Source organism: Carettochelys insculpta, chromosome 12 (genome assembly GCF_033958435.1).
Source record: "Carettochelys insculpta isolate YL-2023 chromosome 12, ASM3395843v1, whole genome shotgun sequence".
Classification (NCBI taxonomy): domain Eukaryota; kingdom Metazoa; phylum Chordata; order Testudines; family Carettochelyidae; genus Carettochelys; species Carettochelys insculpta.
The window spans coordinates 25,651,971-25,670,256 of NC_134148.1; the positions used below are offsets into that span (position 1 = coordinate 25,651,971).

General features: G+C 42.8%; 1 protein-coding gene across 2 annotated transcripts in view; it reads right to left on the reverse strand.

Moving 5' to 3' along the window:
* Positions 1 to 18,286, reverse strand: part of LOC142019926 (NAD(P) transhydrogenase, mitochondrial-like) — a 72,524-nt gene that overhangs the window by 19,082 nt on the left and 35,156 nt on the right. For both annotated transcript variants that reach the window (XM_075007350.1, XM_075007349.1), the window contains 5 exons: positions 17,973 to 18,126; positions 14,698 to 14,859; positions 12,428 to 12,538; positions 8,108 to 8,253; positions 914 to 1,109 (listed from right to left, as the gene is read on the reverse strand). In XM_075007350.1, coding sequence (XP_074863451.1) covers positions 914 to 1,109; positions 8,108 to 8,253; positions 12,428 to 12,538; positions 14,698 to 14,859; positions 17,973 to 18,126 — 769 coding nt within the window. The remainder of the gene's footprint in view (positions 1 to 913; positions 1,110 to 8,107; positions 8,254 to 12,427; positions 12,539 to 14,697; positions 14,860 to 17,972; positions 18,127 to 18,286) is intronic.

The window sequence follows — 18,286 nt, forward strand, 5'->3', positions numbered from 1 at the left end:
GGGTTGAGAGACGCTCTCTCTCCAGCCCCTGCGGGGCTCTATGGTCACCGTGTGCAGCAGCCCTTAGCCCAGGGCTTCTGGCTGCTGCTGCATCAGCTGGGGATCCATGCTGTATGCACAGGGTCTGCAACCAGTTGTCGGCTCTGTGGATCTTGTGTTGTTTAGTGCAACTGCGTCTGGGAGGGGCCCTTTAAGGGAACGGCTTGCTGTTGAGTCTGCCCTGTGACCCTGTTTGCAGCTGTGCCTGGCACCCTTATTTCGATGTGTGCTACTTTGGTGTGTAGACGTTCCCTCGCAGCGCCTATTTCGATGTGGTGCTGCCCAACGTCGAAGTTGAATGTCAACGTTGCCAGCCCTGGAGGACGTGTAGACGTTATTCATTGTAATAGCTTATTTCGATGTCGCTACATCGAAATAAGCTATTTTGATGTAGCGTGCACGTGTAGACGTAGCCTATAGGTGCAGATTGTCTGAAGTGAGACTTTCAGGATTCTAAAGCAAGGCCATGAAAGGTAATCTATGAGGCTCTGAAAATAGGGAAGGAGCCTCTGAGAAGGTCTGTAAACAAAACCTCTATAATAGCAGCCACCATTGTGAGCTATCATTACTATTTACTTTGATTGTAACTTGCAAGCAAGTGCATATTCAGGAAGAATGCCCCCTAGAAATAAATATGCATCAAGCTTAAACCATAGAAGTGTGACCAAATTTAAAAACAATTTAAAAGCTTTGTATATGTCAACTTCACCATCTTGAGTTCTCTTCTTTGTCAAAAGTGCCACCTTTAAACATTAAAGCACTTTCCAAATGTATTTTCGCATCCAATTATAAATAATTATTTATTTGGTTAACAAGCCACAAATGAATGAGGTCTGATTTCAGGCCAAATGAACATATAATGTGTTGTACATACCTATTGTACCACCCAAAGCCATGGCAGCAGACATCTGAGCGAGTATTTCTGGGGATGGTTTCAGTGCTCCCAGCGTAGCTGCTAAACCACCAGCCACTCCAATCATCCCTAGGGCATTACCAAGTCTAGAAGTGTTCTGACTAGACAATCCTGCCAGTGCACCAACACAGCAAAGACCTGAGCCCAGATAAATCATCTGTAAAGCAATGCAAAATTTAATACAGAGCGTACAAACTTGCTGCACATCAGTCTTTTCTCCTGTTAGAGTAGGATCTCCAGCTCAAGTAAGGGGTGGGGTGGGCAGCTTATGATTTAAGATATGAAAGATTCCATTTTATTCAGCCCCAGTTGCTGAATGAGCCCCAATTTGTTTCCTTTCCATTCTCTATTCCTGCATTTCCCAGTCACAAAACTCTGTAAACCTTGCAGCAGTGACACTGACTAAACTTCTCAAATACACAGCCTCTATCCACTATGACATACATTTGCGTACATATTTTCGGTTATTTCCATAACCCACTGCAGTACCATTTTCTTCCTTGCCCTGACATGATGTCTCATCTTCAAGTGTGGGTTCTTACTACTCTCTCCCTACAGTAACAAACTAATAACACATTAATTCAGGCTTACAGTAATTTAGTACAATTATCTTTGCTAGAGTGATCATCTCTTTTACATTGGATATGTTTTAAATGGTTTTAATAAGTTTCTTTGTGTGTAGAAGAAACACATTTTATCAAATCAGTCATTTGAACTGTATTTTAAAAATTGTAATGCTATGAGATCACTCCTATTGATTTTCTGTTACTTTGATTTTTAAGTGTTTTGATTTACAAAATATTCTGAAATCTCCACATGATGATGCATTTATACATAACATGTGGTGTTCTTTCTCATGTTTAAAAAGCATATGGTGATTCTATTTCACAACTTGAACACTCAATGTTACTTTTTCCCCCCTGTATTACTGATTACATTGATAATCGTGAGTCTAAAACAATGAGACAATGACAAAAACAGTATAGGTGACATATCCCTCATTTTCTAATTGTCTAGTCAGAAATGAAGCTAAGATATTCCATACCCTCCTCATAAAAGGCTGTACTGGTCAAAGGAGCTTTTCAAAAAAGGAAATCCAGAGAGTTAACTAAGGCAGAAGTAGAGCTGACATGTAATAGTGTGGTGAATGCCAAGCTGTAACAATTTTATGAGCACAGGGAGGGCAAGTTAGTGTACATGGTTGTAAGATTTTCCTCTATGAATGTGTTAATATAACTTATATTGTGCTGTAGGAAGAAACAGGAGAAAGTCACACAATGGTTTCCCAGATAAGCAAACCCCTGCACATACTTGAAGGACAATGGGCAAAATTATCAGCTTTAAAGACCAGGAGTCCCATCTCCAAAGAAGTTGTAAGTTTGTGGTGCTAGGCATAAAACATGGATATCAAACAGTTAACTCCCCAACCCCTTTTTTCTTTTTTTTTTTTTCTTTTTTTGGAGAGGAGATTAAAAGGTATGGCCGGGGAGGAGGGAAGCTTGACAGAAGCTAAGGCATGGTCTACACTAGGCAGCAAAGTTGTTTACAGATATGCAATTGTAGCTACTGCAATTGTGTAGCTAGAATTGACTTACCTGCAATCGACATACCTGGCTGTCCTCCCTAAGGAAAGTTAACAGCAGAGATTTTCCTGTCAATCTCCCTAACTTCTCACGATAGCGAGGAGTACAGGGGTTGACTGCTGACCCCTCATAGGTCGTTTTCACATGACTCTACCAGACATGTGGAATTAATGAGTGGGTTGATCTTTCACGTAATGTAGATATGGCATAAGTAGACAATATGACACAGACAGAAACTGTGATGGGAATCTAAAGAAGTTGCACCTTCCCCAGATCTAGGGAAAAGCATGCCTTAGGAGGAAAATTTGGTATGTGTGCAGTCAGTTTCGTTGTTTTTAGACAGGTTTTCCCTGAAATGATTTGTTCTAAATAAATGATACTTTGCTTGAAAAAGGCAGCTCGATAATTGACTACCACCATTTTTTGTCCTAGCAGGAACAGAATCACAGGGTCAGACCCAGGGTCTAGTCTGAGATGAGACAATCGTATGATTCCTCCAGAAGTGGCAGGAGATGGCCTGAGGCCTAGAAAAAGTGTACATGGAGAGATCAGGAGGTAATTATGACATAAAGATTGTCTACAGAAGGCACCTATCCAAAATACTCGTTGCAAGCTAGAAGAAACAGAGGAGCAATCAAAAACGGGATTCTCAAATGGTGTGTGAGATGCCCAGCAGTACTGTGGTTGGTTGCTCTCTGTTCTAGCTCAATGGTTTTGGAAGCCATTTTGATTTATCAGCCTAATGCCAAGGTATCCATTCAAGGAAGAGGGAGAAGCAGGGAGAAAATACTGAGCGTAAATATTTCTAAAGACCATTTGTCCCAATAAGCCTAGACAGCAGGGGCACTCAGGAGCATGTCTATGAAGGGTGCAGAGCAGGGTTCCCACTAATTTTTTCAAATTTTCATATGTACAGAGACATGTGCAAACGTGCACCACTTTTAGAAACATGCTGCCAGCTGTGGGCACTCTGAAAATCAGCTGGCCAGCATTTGAGTCTCTCCTTGGCAGCCTCCCAAGTGCTCAGCTTAGGGTATGTCTATGCTTTCGGGAAGACTGATATATGGGTGGTTGATCTTCTGGGGATTCGTTTTAGCACACCTAGTGGGGTTGCACTCACTCGAACTGTCATGGTGCTGCTGTCAACCCCAATACTCCTGGGAGTTGAGAGGAGTAAGGAAAGTCAATAGGAGATTTTACCTCCTAATGCAGACGTGGCCTTAGAGGGAACACTGGTGGGGAGAAATGGTGACTAAACAATGCTGTGTACAAAATGCTTTTCTGGGGTTCAGGAATGGCTAGCTTTAGAAATACCTTTCCCACCAAACAACTGCTGAAATATTGCAAATTGACCTGTTTGCCATTCATCTCAATCAATAGATGAAGCTGACAAATACCTATTATATTTTTGAAGGTTGTTAGTGTAAAAGTAGCTACATGATATCATAATTAGGATCTAGGCAAGAGATTAGGAAGTTGAGCACTACAATAGCTTTTATGGTGTCATTTTGAGCTCCTGGATTTGCTGCTTTATTAGAAATTACCAGAAAATTCTCTTTCAACCCTATCCATAATCTCTACAAACATTCTACTTTTACAGCATGTGCCACTATTTAGAAAACACTAATGGCCAAACTGTATACTGGCGTAAAAGGGTGAAGTTCCTTTGGCTTCATCAGACTTTTGCCCATTTACAGCAGCAGAGAATTTGGTTCAATGTCTTTCTAACTATAGACCTGTGGTAAGTTGCATTAAAGTCCCGCAAACATACACTGATCTACTGCTTTATTTTTATCTAACCATCCACTACTGTTTCCAGTTCTTCTGCTCCATTGCTCTTCAAAGTAGTTATTATTAGATATTACATTTTTCTTATCAGTGCTCTTTGGTGTATTATTTCCTGGAGGGAATTGTATTGTTTAATTCCCATAACCAAAGTATCAGGTATCCTAGATTATTAGTTTAGTATAGTTTCAAAGAATAGTGTCCCAGTGAAAAACTATCCCTTATACAGCTGCTTGGGAAATAAGTGCTATTGCTTTGCCTTGTGACTGCTAAATGACCTTCTGATAAATTCCAGGATATTTATCAGATTGCTTTCCTGAAATGGTTTTATTTAAAATACTTTAAAGAACCCATGAAAATTGACACCTCATTTTTTCCAGATTTTTAGTGATGATCACCTTTGTGGGGAGAAGGAATTCCTGAGGGTTAGAAGAGAGGACCAGTTCAGTTCTGCTAAGGGTTCTAATTGCTATCAGGTCATTTTCCTCACAAAATACTTTCTTTCAGAGTCTCCAGCAACCATATCTTGCTACTTAGATTATCTCAGATGGGAAATGATGACTCAGCTTCTGGTGTCTGTACTTAGTATAATAGCTAAGAAGCTGGAGGTGAATTGGCTTAGGAGTGTCATCCAAAGATTTGGAGGTGAATAGATTTAGGAGTGTCATCTAGTCTGGCTCCCTGTCAAGATGCAGGATATGTTGTGTCTAAACCATCCAAGACAGGTAGCTCTCCAGCCTCCTTTTTGAAAACCTCCATTGAAGGAATCTTCCACAGCCCCCCTAGACAGTCTGTTCTGTTGTCCTATAGTTCTTACAGTTAGGAATTTTTTCCTAAGGTTTAATCTAAATCTGCTATGCTGAACCCGTTGTCTCTTGTCCTGCTCTCTGAAGCAAAAGAGAATGTTTCTCAATCCTTTTTATTGCAGCCTTACAAATATTTGAAGACCCCTGTCGTACCCCCCTCGATCTCCTTTTTTTCAACTGAACATACCCTATTCCTTCTCCTTTTGCTCATACAGCTTCCATTCCATCACTTTGATTATCTTTGTCACTCACCTCTGAATCCTTTTCATTTTCTCTGCATCTTTTCTGTGTAGGGGTGGTCAAAATTGACCATAGTACTCCACCCGAGGCCTGACCCCAGTGCTGAGTGGAGTGGTATCACCACTGCACATGAGTTACATATTATACCTCTGTAAATACAATGTAAAATTGCATTTTTATAACAACGGCTTCTCTTTGTTAACTCATGTTGAGGTTGTGACCCACCACAATTCCCATATCCTTCTCAGTAGTGCTGATTCCAAGCCAGTTTTTCCTCTTCTGTATCTGTGCATTTGTTTTTTCATCCTTAAGGGTAGCACCTTGTATTTGTCTTTGTTATCTGTAGGCCAGTTATCCAGTCTGTCAAGATCCCTTTGGATTTTAGCTCTCTGTCTAAGTGGTCTCTCGATAACGAGTAGGACATCTTCATGTCACCCTCCCATCTGTGAGTCCTCTGATGGCTGATCAGCCCAATTCTGGAGCTGGAGCTCTTATTACAGAAGAGGCAAATGTTAGCTGTTGGAGACATGCAGGGCAGATTTTGATGCTATTTTCTTCTTCTTCACTTGTCCTCATCTGCACTGTGGCAGGATCTTTAAAATTGCACCACCCCTTCACAGATTACCATTCTCCACTAGGAGTGGTCTTGAGCAAGGTTCTCCCAAGTGTCGACACCCATGCTGCACTTTTTCATGTGTGCCTTCAACATGTCCTTATATCGCTCCCGCTGGCCCCCAACGCTCCTCTGTCCTTCCTCCAATTCATAAAGGAGAATCTGTTTTGGGAGGCACTGACCAAACATCCAAACCACATGACCAGTCCAATGGAGTTGTTGATGAATGATAATGGCTTCAATGCTGATCATGTTCAACTCTTCCAGGATGCAAGTGTTCGTGGGCCTATCCTCCCAAGAGATATTTAGAATTCTCCTGAGGCAGCGTTGATGATATGGTTCAGCTGCCTTCAGATGATGCTTGTATGTGGTATAGGTTTCACATGCATATACTAACGTTGGGACAACCACTGCAGGGTATACAAGGAGCCTTGTCTTGGGGTAGATGTTCCGTTTCTTTGCCTCAGGTGGGCAAAAGCAAAGCTTGCACAACTCAGATGATACTGGATTTCCACATCAGTGCCATCGTTAGTGGAAAGCTGACTTCCAAGGTATGGGAGATGCTCCACATTTTCCAGCTGTTCTCCATTGACTTCAATAGAAGGCGCATGAGATTGTCCCATTGGTGAAGGTTGGTGGAGCACCTTGGTTACCCCCCAAAGCATTGGCAACTCACCAAGCTTTATGTCATCTGCAAACTTGATCAATGGGCTCTCTATCCCTACATCCATGTCATTTATAAAGATGTTAGAAATAAAAAATTTGCACAGGCAAGTTTTAAAAAAAAAATGTTGAAATAGTAAATTGTGAAGTTGCAGTGGGAGAGGTCTAGGCTGGCTGGCTGTTAAGAAAATCTGTTTCACCAAGAAGGTGGTGAAACGATGGAATAGGTTACCCAGGGAGGGGGTGGAATCTCCATCCCTAGAAGTTTTTCAGTCCCAGCTTGACAAAGCCCTGCCTGAGATGATTTAGTTGGGATTGGTCTTGCTTTAAGCAGGGGGTTGGACATGATGACCTCCTGAGGTCTCTTCCAACCCTATGATTCTAAATCCTTCAAGAAACTTAATTCAGCTTCACAATTAGAACTGCATTGTCTAGCCATTTAAAATGTGAGTTCCTTGGGTTAGATACCTAATATAACTTCATGCCTGTAAACTGCTGCAAACTCTCAAGGTATTCAACAAATAATAAATAATAGTCATTTAAACATAGTAAGACAGGAAGATTCCTTACTAAAGCAGAAAGAACCTGTTCAAAGAGGGTTTTTTTTTTAAGATTCTGACTTTCAGATCTTGCCAGGGTAGGGTGACAAGCTCTCAAGCAATACAGAAACATTGCCATCATACCAAGGTGGTATCCACACAAGTACATATATTCTTTACGTCATCAGCTTCGCTGACTCCCATTGATTGTTGACCAAAGAATTTCTTCTTGCAAAGAGCTATGTCTACAGAAGCACACATTCCAAAGATCATTACAGACAAGGTAGATACGTTTTGTGTTGCTAGAAAATAATGTAAATGAAGCCTGTGATCTCTGTGCCTATCTAAAAGAGATTCAGAAAAGCCAGTATTGAACAATATTACGTCCACCATCATATACTTCAGACATTTTGTGCTATGTTTCAAACTATTTTTTTAAAAGTCACACGTGTACATTTTCCCCAACAAGGTGACCTAATAACTTGACTGTATGTCAGTTACCCTGAGAAACTAATGAAATACAAAGACTCAAATTCTGCATTCTTTTAATTAATGAGTTGTGTTTGAATAAGGACAGTGGGATACAGAAAGGTTATAATATTATTTTTCCTCATGCTTAGTTGATGGATACATTACAAGGAAATCAGAGATTCTGTGATCCAGTGAAAAAGGATAAAGACTATTTGCTTCGTAAGTCAATAGTTTGGACAATGCTAAATATTAGGAACTGAATTCTGCAAATACTGAGCCAAGTGCTGACCACTGTGAATAATCCCTTCCTATATGTACTGGTAACTGTTAAGACCAGCAGTAAGCATCTGCAGAATGAGTCCCTTAATTTGTTTGTCTTTGCCAGCATAACTGAGCCTAGCTGCTTAGATTGCTAACCTGATAACAGAGCAAAATAAATCTGTATGTTGTCTGACCTGTTCAATGTTATATCCACTGGCAAGAGAGGCACCATATCCTCCAACAAACACTGCTCCAGGGAGGAGATAGAGATAATTATATTCCGGTGGGTCTGTAGGTCGCTTGAACATATCCAGCATTCGTTGTGTAATTAAGAAACCGCCTGTTGGGGAACATAAGTTTGAGTATTAAGAACAAGGAGTCCTTGCACGTACATTCCTACAAATAAAAAAACCCTCCTGTACTGTAGATGAGGGTTACCTCTGTGTTTGCCTCCTGCAGACTGTTTTGGTTGTAAATTTATTTTAAATGTGGTCACAAACCATCTTATCTTCTGTCCCTAGTAGAATTAACATATTCAGTGCTGTTATTCAACAGCTTTGTTTTTTAATAAGATTTTTCAGCATCAAACTTACTTCTCTGAAGGTCAGATAGTCCCATCTACCTCTTTCCTCTGATGAAACAGGGGATGCAGCAGGACCGCTGTAATCCTACAGTGCAGAAGGAAGTGGAAAGGATTCTGGGAGGCTATGCATGGGGCTACATACTCTGAACACTATAAAACTATAGTCCCAGGTGGGGTTTCTGAACTCCCCAGTGTAATGGAAACTTGGGGACTTGGATGGGGGTAGGTCCTGGAAGGAACTGGTGGGCGTGAGAGTATATGGATCCATTGGCTATTTCCACAGACCTGCTGAGTTAGATAGAAGAAGCAACAAAGAGGACTGCAATCTTGAGACTTCCACAGATGTCATGAAACAGCTCTTCCACTGCCCCATGGGTTGGAGGGGAGGGAAGGGAAATTCTTTCCCTTGCTGCCCTAGCCTGAATGCCCAGCCCAGTTACACAGGCTGTATGGCAGGACCAAGGTTTATCAATTAGTGATAGAAAAAGTACAGGACGTGTAAAGGCAATTAATGCAGAGAGAAAGCTCTTTATACAGAGGAGAAACAACATGTTACAACAGGAATTAAGGAAATTTATTCATTGGAGGAAGAACTATCTGACACAGAAAATAAGACAGACGACCATGGAATTTGATTCAATGTTCTAGAAAAAGCAATTCTCTTGTGTTATTAATTCTCTCCTCTGGCACTTTATTCCCCAAACATTCCTCTCTCCAACGTGCGTGATTAAAAAGCCAGCAGAATTCTTCCTTCATTCGTCAGCTTTTCAGGAAAGGTCAAAAATCATTTTCAACTAATCAGGAATGATTTGTGCACAATGATCTTGAGAGTCTGGAAAAGTTCCATGCAGCTAATCCAGTATTTGGGGTCAGGCTCTGGTCAGCCCTATTGCTGGTGTCTAAGCGAGGGTGGAAAGCACAAGAAGCCTTCTGCCAACCATATGTCCCTGAACCTGGACAGAATTATGCTCAGCATTGCAACTCCTAACAGATTTAGAATCCTAAATATAATTTTCAAAAGGGATTCTGGCACCAAGGAGCCCAAATCCCCAAAACAGCTGCTGAGGCTCTTAAGTACCTAAATTACTTTTGAAAGTGAGATTTAAGCTCCTTTAACCACTTAGAGACTGGAATGCTGACTGAAGCAATACCTAAAAACTTTTAAAAGTCTGAGATTTAGCCTTTAAGCTTTGTGTCTTAGTTCCCCATCTGTAAAATGGGAACAGCATGTGCCAAACTCATATTGATTTTGAGAGGATAAAAGCATTAAGACAAGACTGTGAGATGCTCAAATACTATAGACACAGGAGCCATGCATATGCCATCAGATACACTCTCTAATTTCGAATGTTAAGTTTATATTTAAGTTAGAAACTATTAAAAGCCTTTATAGCAATTCCCTTACTGATATTTTGGCTTTCCATAGGGACTGGAACATTCTCAAGGGAAAAAAATACAGCTCTCCATCTAATAATAGAACACAAACTCTTTACAAAATGGAGTCCAATCCAAGTTAAACTGGCACAGAGGCCTTTCAGTTCCATTGAAAATGGGTTTTGGCTAGCAGCTGTTTATATTGATCCCTTGGAATCTTGTTTTCTTAAACAGTTCACCCTGTCCACTGGGGAGCGCTTGTACAATGATTTGCTGTGATCATGTTGTTGGCACACGCTGGGCTTGTGGCACCAATGTCATTGTAGGATGAAGCTTTCTAAATCTATGTGCCTCATAAACTAGACATCCATGACCATAATTAGGTACCTATTTTTGTACCTGGTTGTCAGAGATGCCAAGCTCCTTTTGACCTCAGTGGGAGTCCAAGATTCTCATCACCTCTGAAAATTATGTCCTTATTTAGCTGCTTTATATGCATAACTTTAGTCACACTGAAACCTAGAAATATCGAGAGTGTTGGGATTGAGAAGGAAAATGGGTAAAATTTGATAGTGTTTACTCTTTACTGAAGAAGCTTTACAGGGTAACTACTGATTTCTGCTACAGAAACTGTTACTCTGACTGTCACACACACACCACCACACACAAAGGCAGTTACCATAAGAAAACCAAGTTAAACTAATCAAGGTTATGTGTAACAAATCTGTGGGAGTTAAAATACCACTCACATCAAATTTCCAAAGGGACCTTCTTCTGCCTTTGACATTGCGTAGAGTAGAGCCCAATTTATCAGTTTGTCTGTTTCCTAGACCATTATAATTCAGACACAAAAATGCCAACAGACAGAGATCTTTGGCTTAAAAAATGTTCAGCTTCAACAAATTATAACTTACTTCAACAGAGACTCAATCCAGATTCTAAATCTGCACATGCAGCATTGGGCATGCCCTTTTTGGCAAATGAAAACAGCATGTGTGTGCACACGGATGTTACATGTCTCGTAATCTAGTTTCTGAGTACAAATGAAAGTTTTTAGTGTGTGAAAATTCACAAGTACAAATTTAGAGCCATTTTAATCACCCTTGGAAAATATGGGCAGAGAATATCATTAAACAGAAAACTAACCTCTGTGCTACAAATTGCAAGTGGATGCAGGATCTGAAGAAATGCTTTCCTTACATCTAGCTGAAAGGTGGGAAAGCCCCTGGGTGTGTCTATGTAAATACAGTTTGCTCCTGCTTTGCTTAGATGTGTTCGAGATTCTGCAGAAGGAGTGGTATTTTGTTGATTGTAATCAACTTAAATTGTGACCCAATACCAGCTATGTTTGTGTTAAATGCAGGGATAGCTGAAATATGGTTACTTATGGTTGTGAATCTGTGGGAATACCAAAAAACCGGACTGTGCTAAATCTGTTCAAAAGAAAAGGGCTCACAGTCAGCAGATAAAACCTTACAAAGCAGGAGCTCAACTTTCAGAAGTTCAAGAGGCTCGAAAAGCAAGGCTAGATTATTCTAATCGGGACGAAATATGTCTCTCTGTGCCTGGACCAGTTTGACCTGTTTTCCTCCCCCCCCCATTCACTTCAATTAACAGCACTAAACAGGCATGGTTAAGTGTCTCCTTCTTATATTAGTTGGCTTGGAGCTGTGTTTTTCCTACTGTATTTGCTAAAAGTTGAAATCCCTAGGAACTGAAGTCCCTTGAGACTGATGGTCAAAAGTCCCAGCTATGACATGGATGGCAGTGGATCGCAACTGACAACCAGCAGCAAGGCATGAGTGGCCAGCAGAGTGGTAATAATGTGATGAGTGGCAGTGAGCAGGTGGATGGCAAGTGACCAGCAGTGTGCAAAAGATGCTTCTTTACCTCCCTGCCTCTCAGGATGGGAGGTGAACCTTGCAGATGCATCTCTGAAGTCCGGGTCTGCTCTAACTGAGGAGAGCCACTGTGAGTGGGATGCAAAGGGTTGGAAAAGTGAAGGGGGCATTTAGATTGCTGGGCTTAAGAACTTGAGATGAAAAGACAACCTACTTGAGGTGGGACTTTTATTCACGCTGTTTGTTTATGAACTCTGTCTTGGTGTTTTCCCAAATTAATGCCCTGCTACTTCTCTACAATTTATGAAAAGTTTCTTTTCTATGCTGAGACTCTGTACTTGTGAGTGTGTAATTGTTGCCTCTCAGAGCCCCCAGGAGTGGTGTATGAATTTCCCTGGTTACTGGGTAACGACTCGAGTCACTTCTGTGTTGGACAGATGGTGAGGAACTCCTGGATACTGAACCCAGCTCTGGTTGCTACTGGTTCCACCAGAAGGATTACAAAAGATTCAGGAGATTAATGGGATTTGCTGAAGGATTTTGATGTATATTTGTCGTAGTTTATGGTTACATTCCAGAAATCTGCACAACTTTACCACAAACGGTTAGCAGATGGCATTTCACAGAGCATAGCCATGTCCTGTACCGATGTACATAACCTATAAATACAGAATACACAGGTGTTCATCCTAAGTATAGGGGAAAACATTACTCACCAGCAATATTGACGGAAGAAACAAATGCAGCTAGTAAGGCTAACGTTTGGGGCAGGGTAGAAGGAAGGTAAGATCCACCCATTAAAACCAATCCTCCAACAGCAGTAAGACCTAAAAAAAACACAAAAAACAAACCATAAATCAATTCTTGGTGACAAAATACATCCAAAGAATTAATAAATAATTGTTCAGTTTCAGAAAGAAACCAGTGAGAAACTCCAGCTTAGTAGGGACAGAAACAGCCAAAGTTTGGGCAATTCACAGCACTTTTTACAAGGCTGGGAGGGTTTTCTGTGCCCAGGGCTGGCTAGCTCTGTGCTCCAGACCTCTCCCTCCTTCTTCTTCATAGTGTCTTCACCTCAGTTTCACTCCAGACCCCTTAAACTCTTCTCACCTGCCCTGTTCCCCTCTCCCCTTCTCCCCACCTCAACTGATCATGTCGCTAGTATAACGTTTGCCACCATCTCACTGTTCATTCTGTGTGGGTGCTCTAGCCATTTCCTGGCTGATGAGGTGTAATGGGATTGTAAACTCCTTCAGGCTGGGACTGTCTGCTATTGTGTGTTTAAGACAGTGTCCAGCACAATAGGGGCTCAGTTGTGACTGATCCTTACGCATTATCATAATAAACACATTTAATAATATCAGCAATGTATTGCTAAAGTGCACTGTTACTGTTATGATACCATATAAAATCCATATTGTACCATCTGCAAAGGTGCCAATTTACTTCTGACTTCTAATCCCATTTATAACAGTTACTAACTCTCTGGCCTTGGGTACCTCACTTTAGTCTCAGTTTCCCCTCCTGTGTACAATGGTGCTGTAACTAGGGGTGCAGCGGGGGGTGCGGGATTGCAGCACTGCCTGGTTTAAAGTGGTTTCCATTACATACAGAGTTTCCAGCCCACCATCCTCTTCCCACCACGACTCCATCCCCATCCTGCCTCTTCTCCAATGCCCCACTGCCCCAATGTGCCCATCCCCCACTTTTCCCCCTCCCTCCCAGAGCTTGAAAGCCATGAATCAGCTGCTTGCAGTGTTCAGGAAGTGCTGCAAGGGAGAGGAAGGAGTTTGTAAGTGTGGAGCTGTTGGTGAACAAGAGGTGTGGAGGGTGGCAAGGGAGCCTAGTGCTGAGGCTGCTCCATACCCACTAACTGCTCCCCTGGGGTCTTCCAGCCCTGGGACACCTGCAGAAATTGGCACCTTGGGATCATTCACATCTTCAGGAAGCTTTCTTCCGCACAGTGCCCAGGGATGCAGAGGAGGGTCCCTGCTGGATGAGGCACATACCCCCCACCCCAATCATCCTGCCAGAGCCTGTCCCTGCCGCCTGCCCATTGCCTGTCACACACAGCAGCTCCTGCGGTAGGTCATCACACTGCTAAGAATGGCACTGTACAAGGGGGACGCATAGAGAGGTGTATAGAGGGCCATGCAGGGTATGTGCACTAGGGCATTTCTTTACTCACCTAGCAAGGCCTCAATGTCTACACAGTAATTCATGCCCATGATGAGGGGCAGGGCATGCAGCACATATCTGTACATGTTGACATAAGGAACATACTGTATAGCCCTACCCTATAAGAGAAGAGCCTCTCTACTTCCTCCCTGCCAAGTGTAGGGATTACAGCTGTGCCAGACACCTTGCCTTCTCCCTCCCACCCAGTTTATAAAAGGGCTGGGTACAAGCTGGCCCCCCAGCCAGACAAAGGCTGTGAAAAAGAATACAGCCTCCAAAGTGTCGGCAGGGATGCTAGGCATACTGTGACTTGTGTGACATCCTTCCCTACCCTACCGTTCCTCACACCCATATTTGTATGTGTTACAGAACTTTAATAGCCGGTGTACTTGCTTTATCTCTAAAAGGGAAGATTTTCACTCAGCCCTGAGGCTTTGTGGTTCTAGCGATTGTTCTGTGTGGGAAAGTTCACTCGGGATATAGGTAAAGACTGAGGGCAGCACAGTCTAGAGCACTGAGCAGGGATCTGAGAGGCGGGAACTTCTGACTTCTAATCCCAGTTACAACAGTTACTAACTCTCTGGCCTTGGGTACCTCACTTACCACTTTAGTCTCAGTTTCCCCTCCTGTGTACAAAGGTGCAGGAGTGGGGGGTTGCAGCACCGCCTGGTTTGAAGTGGTTTCCATTATACACAGTTTCCAATTTTGTTCTGTAGCTCTCAGCACCCTTGCCTGCATCAGTGTCCCACCAGAGATTTTGACACAAAATTTCACATAATAAAACCCACAAGAGAAGATGTGTACTTACCAGAAATTGCATTTGTTACTGACATGAGGGGTGAATGCAGGGCCGGTGTGACACCCCAGACAGTGTGGTAGCCAACGATTCCAGCCAGACCAAATGTGGTCACCATTTGTGTAAAAGCAGCGTTAGGAGAAATAAGCCCCAATCCTAAAACACCTGTCAAGCCTAAAAAGAAAAGCATGTGCTCAGAGGATAAAAGAAAGCATTTTTCTTTATTAGTCATAAAATAAAAACAGCAAGAACCTAACCCCATTCCAACAAAATGTTGCCACTGACATGAATGGGAACAGGAGATGGCTCCTATATACGCTTTTATCTGCATAACTTTTATTCCTTGTTTCTGCCAGAACTAAACCTTGCCCAGAGTAGAATTCACGTAATCAATTTATCTGTTCCAGCCTTGGGATTCAGAGCTGGAGATGCCAATAGGAAAAGTCCCTGAAATGCAAAATATTTAGCTTGAGCAAAGCACAACACAATTGCTAATTTAAAAAAAAAAAGGTGCAAATGAAAAATGGCATCCAATGATGTTTCAAAATCTTTCATGCTCTTCTAGGAAAACAGACCTCAGTGTAGCAGCTGTATATTACTGAAACTGGCAGACCACACAAACATTTCAACAATTGGTGGAAAATCTATTATCTCCTTCACTACAACACTTGTCTTCTTGAACATACAAACTCAAATTTCAAAACTTGTTTTTCCTCTAGGAAAAGAATGCACCACTGTCACAGATATGTAGATGAAAATATTAATTTTTTTTACAGAGATCCAATTTCTGCCCCATGCTGCAGCACTTTACTATTTCCACAGTCCCAGTACAGTCTATTAGACCGCTCTCTGAGCAGAGTAGTTCGCCTGAGCAAAGCTGACAGAATCTGGCTCTTAGTGGGGAGGTTGGGTAGAGGTTCAATTTTTGAAGCACTAAAGCAGCCAGTCAAGGATTCAATGAAATATTTAAAATGTTTTCGGCAACATTAATCACACACAATAGATCTCCTAGTGGGGTAATAAAATGATTATCCTCCTAGGACGGTATTCAGTAATAAACGTGTCTACAAGCTGATTGCCCAGTGATGGCAAAACCAGTGCGATGAGGCAGTGTGCGAGGTTTTTTGGGTACCACACACAAATGGAATTAGGGAAGATTTGCTAAATGAAAGCAAATCCTTAGATCTTTCTCCACCCTCCCCTCCCCCGTTTAAATTTCCTGTTCTTCACTGCCAGAAAATCCTTTCCCATGGAATAATGGCCACTCCTTTTGTTGTCATTATCTGACACAAGATTTCAGAAGGTGAAGAGCCCCTCACAAAGGTGTGTTAAAATGTCCTGTCATCATTTACATCAAAGTTTATTTTTTATTAATTCTACCCTTGTTCTTTTCAAAGAGACGTAATGAAGATAGAATAGTGCAATGCCATTTATGAGTGAAAACATTACTAGCTAAAATCAAATCCTTACTAGCTGATTTATTTTCCACTTTAGCACAGTATTTTTCAAAGTATAATAACCAGAGCACTGACAATGATGTTTGGGAATATATAGTGCATTAAAAACCTGATCCCAAACTCTTTGATGCTAGAGTCATTAATAGGAACAAGCTCTGGATCTGGCCCATCAGCAGTATCATATTGGTTCTTTAACATTTATGCAGTTACTATCAGGGCACTTTTCTTGGTTACCACAAAGTTTGGAAAGATTTAACACAGCACATGAAAAAAACTAACCTATACTACAGGTTGAACCTCTAAAACAATGGTTCCCAAACTTTTTGGCATCGCGCCCCGCCCTCCTTTTGATCTTTGAGAAACTCTGACACCCCCCCGAACCTTTCCTTTATTATCATCCAACCCCCTTTAACAAAAAATTCAATTTGTAATTTAAAATAAACACAAACTTGATATAAAAATGTTATTTAAAATTAAAAATACATACAAATATTTTTTCTTGGCCCCTTGCAGGCGCCTGGTGCAACCCCAGCTGGCCAGCTGCCTGAGCCGCGTGCCAGCCACCAGACCTGCCTGCACCAGCTGCCCACCTGCCTGAGCCCTGTGCTGCCAGAGCCACCCATCTAAGCTGACCAGCCATCCCAGCCTTGAGCCAGCCACCTGCCCATCAGCTGCTCGACCCTTGTGCTGCCGGTGCCAGTCACTTGCCCACCAGCCCAAGCCGCCTGAGCCCCGCGATGCTGGGGACAGCCACTCAAGCTCCCCGAGCCCCCCCGTGGCCCCCCCAATTCCTTCCCCTCCCCCAAAGCCAGGCACCACCAGCCCCCCCACTCTCACCCCATCCTCCTCCCCTGAGTCACGCACCCCAGCCCCCGCTCTAACCCCATCCTCCTCCTGCTCCTCCTCCCTCCACAACCCAGACTCACTCACCTCTTCAGGAGGCAGCTAGCTCCAGGTGGGTCTTTGCCTGCTGCCTGCTTTTTATAGCAGCTGTGCCGGGTCACCCATATAAAATGGCAGGGGCTGAGAGCCAGAAGCAAAGGCCTGCCTTTTCTTTGGGTGGGGGGAATGATGGAGGGACTGGGTCACCTCGTGCCCCCCCTGGAATTTCAGCACACACCCCCAGTTGGGGAAACCATGCTGTAAAATCCATGATACTCTGGTTCAGCAACAGGTGTGGTCTGGCACAACCACAGATTTTGCTGGACCAGAGAGACCTGGAGCTCTGAGAGCTGAGAGATGGGGGGACAGCAGCATCTGGCTTGGGCTAGGGTGTTGCAGTTGTGATGGAGAGTGGTAGCCTGCAGCCAGGGAACTGTGGCAAGGGCCAGAGAGAGGTGGCCTGAGGTGGCACTGGGAAGTCACAGCCAGGACCATAGAACAGTGGACCACAGTGGGGCCAGGGCACACTGGCCCGGAGCAGTGCCAGGGAGCAGGGGCTGGGAAGCGGGGCTCAGGGCCAGGAAGAGAGCCTGGGAGTGGGGCTAGAGGCCAGCAGAGGATTTACTTCCCCTGGAATAGCAAAATCCCTGGTCCAGAACCACTCAGGACCCAAGGGCGCAGGACCAGGGAAGTGGAACCTGTACCATATTCCCTTTTTCCAGCCTCTCATTCATGTAGAAAGTAACTTAAATCAGCAGATTAAGTAACCTTTTTTTTTGTCCCCACTTTCCAGCTTTAAGACACTCTGCAAACCTCCAATTAAGGAACTGGTCTTATGTTGAAGTAAATACAACTTGTTCCACATGCGAGAAGACTCATGTTTAAATTACATACAGATTAAATTAAATGGATTGTGCAGCCACATATCTGTTGGTGAAACACTTTTACCTGCTGTATAAACTCCAGCTGATGTCATGGTTTTCGTGAATGGTGAGACTGATGCTTTTTTCTCAGCTTCTAATTCTTGCACAGTTTTTTGTTTTACAGGGACAGAAGGTGGCATTGTTCTTGGTAAAGGTGCTGGAAATAAATTCTTACCTTCCTGTGACAAACAAGACAATTACTATGATGGACTCCCGTGGCATCTTGCCTTCCATTATATCAGGTTCAGATCATTTGACATTTACCAATGGGAGCTGGCTCATTGAAAGCACCGGGGTTATGGAGATGAGTAAAAATACAAGATTTGGCATTTAGATTTT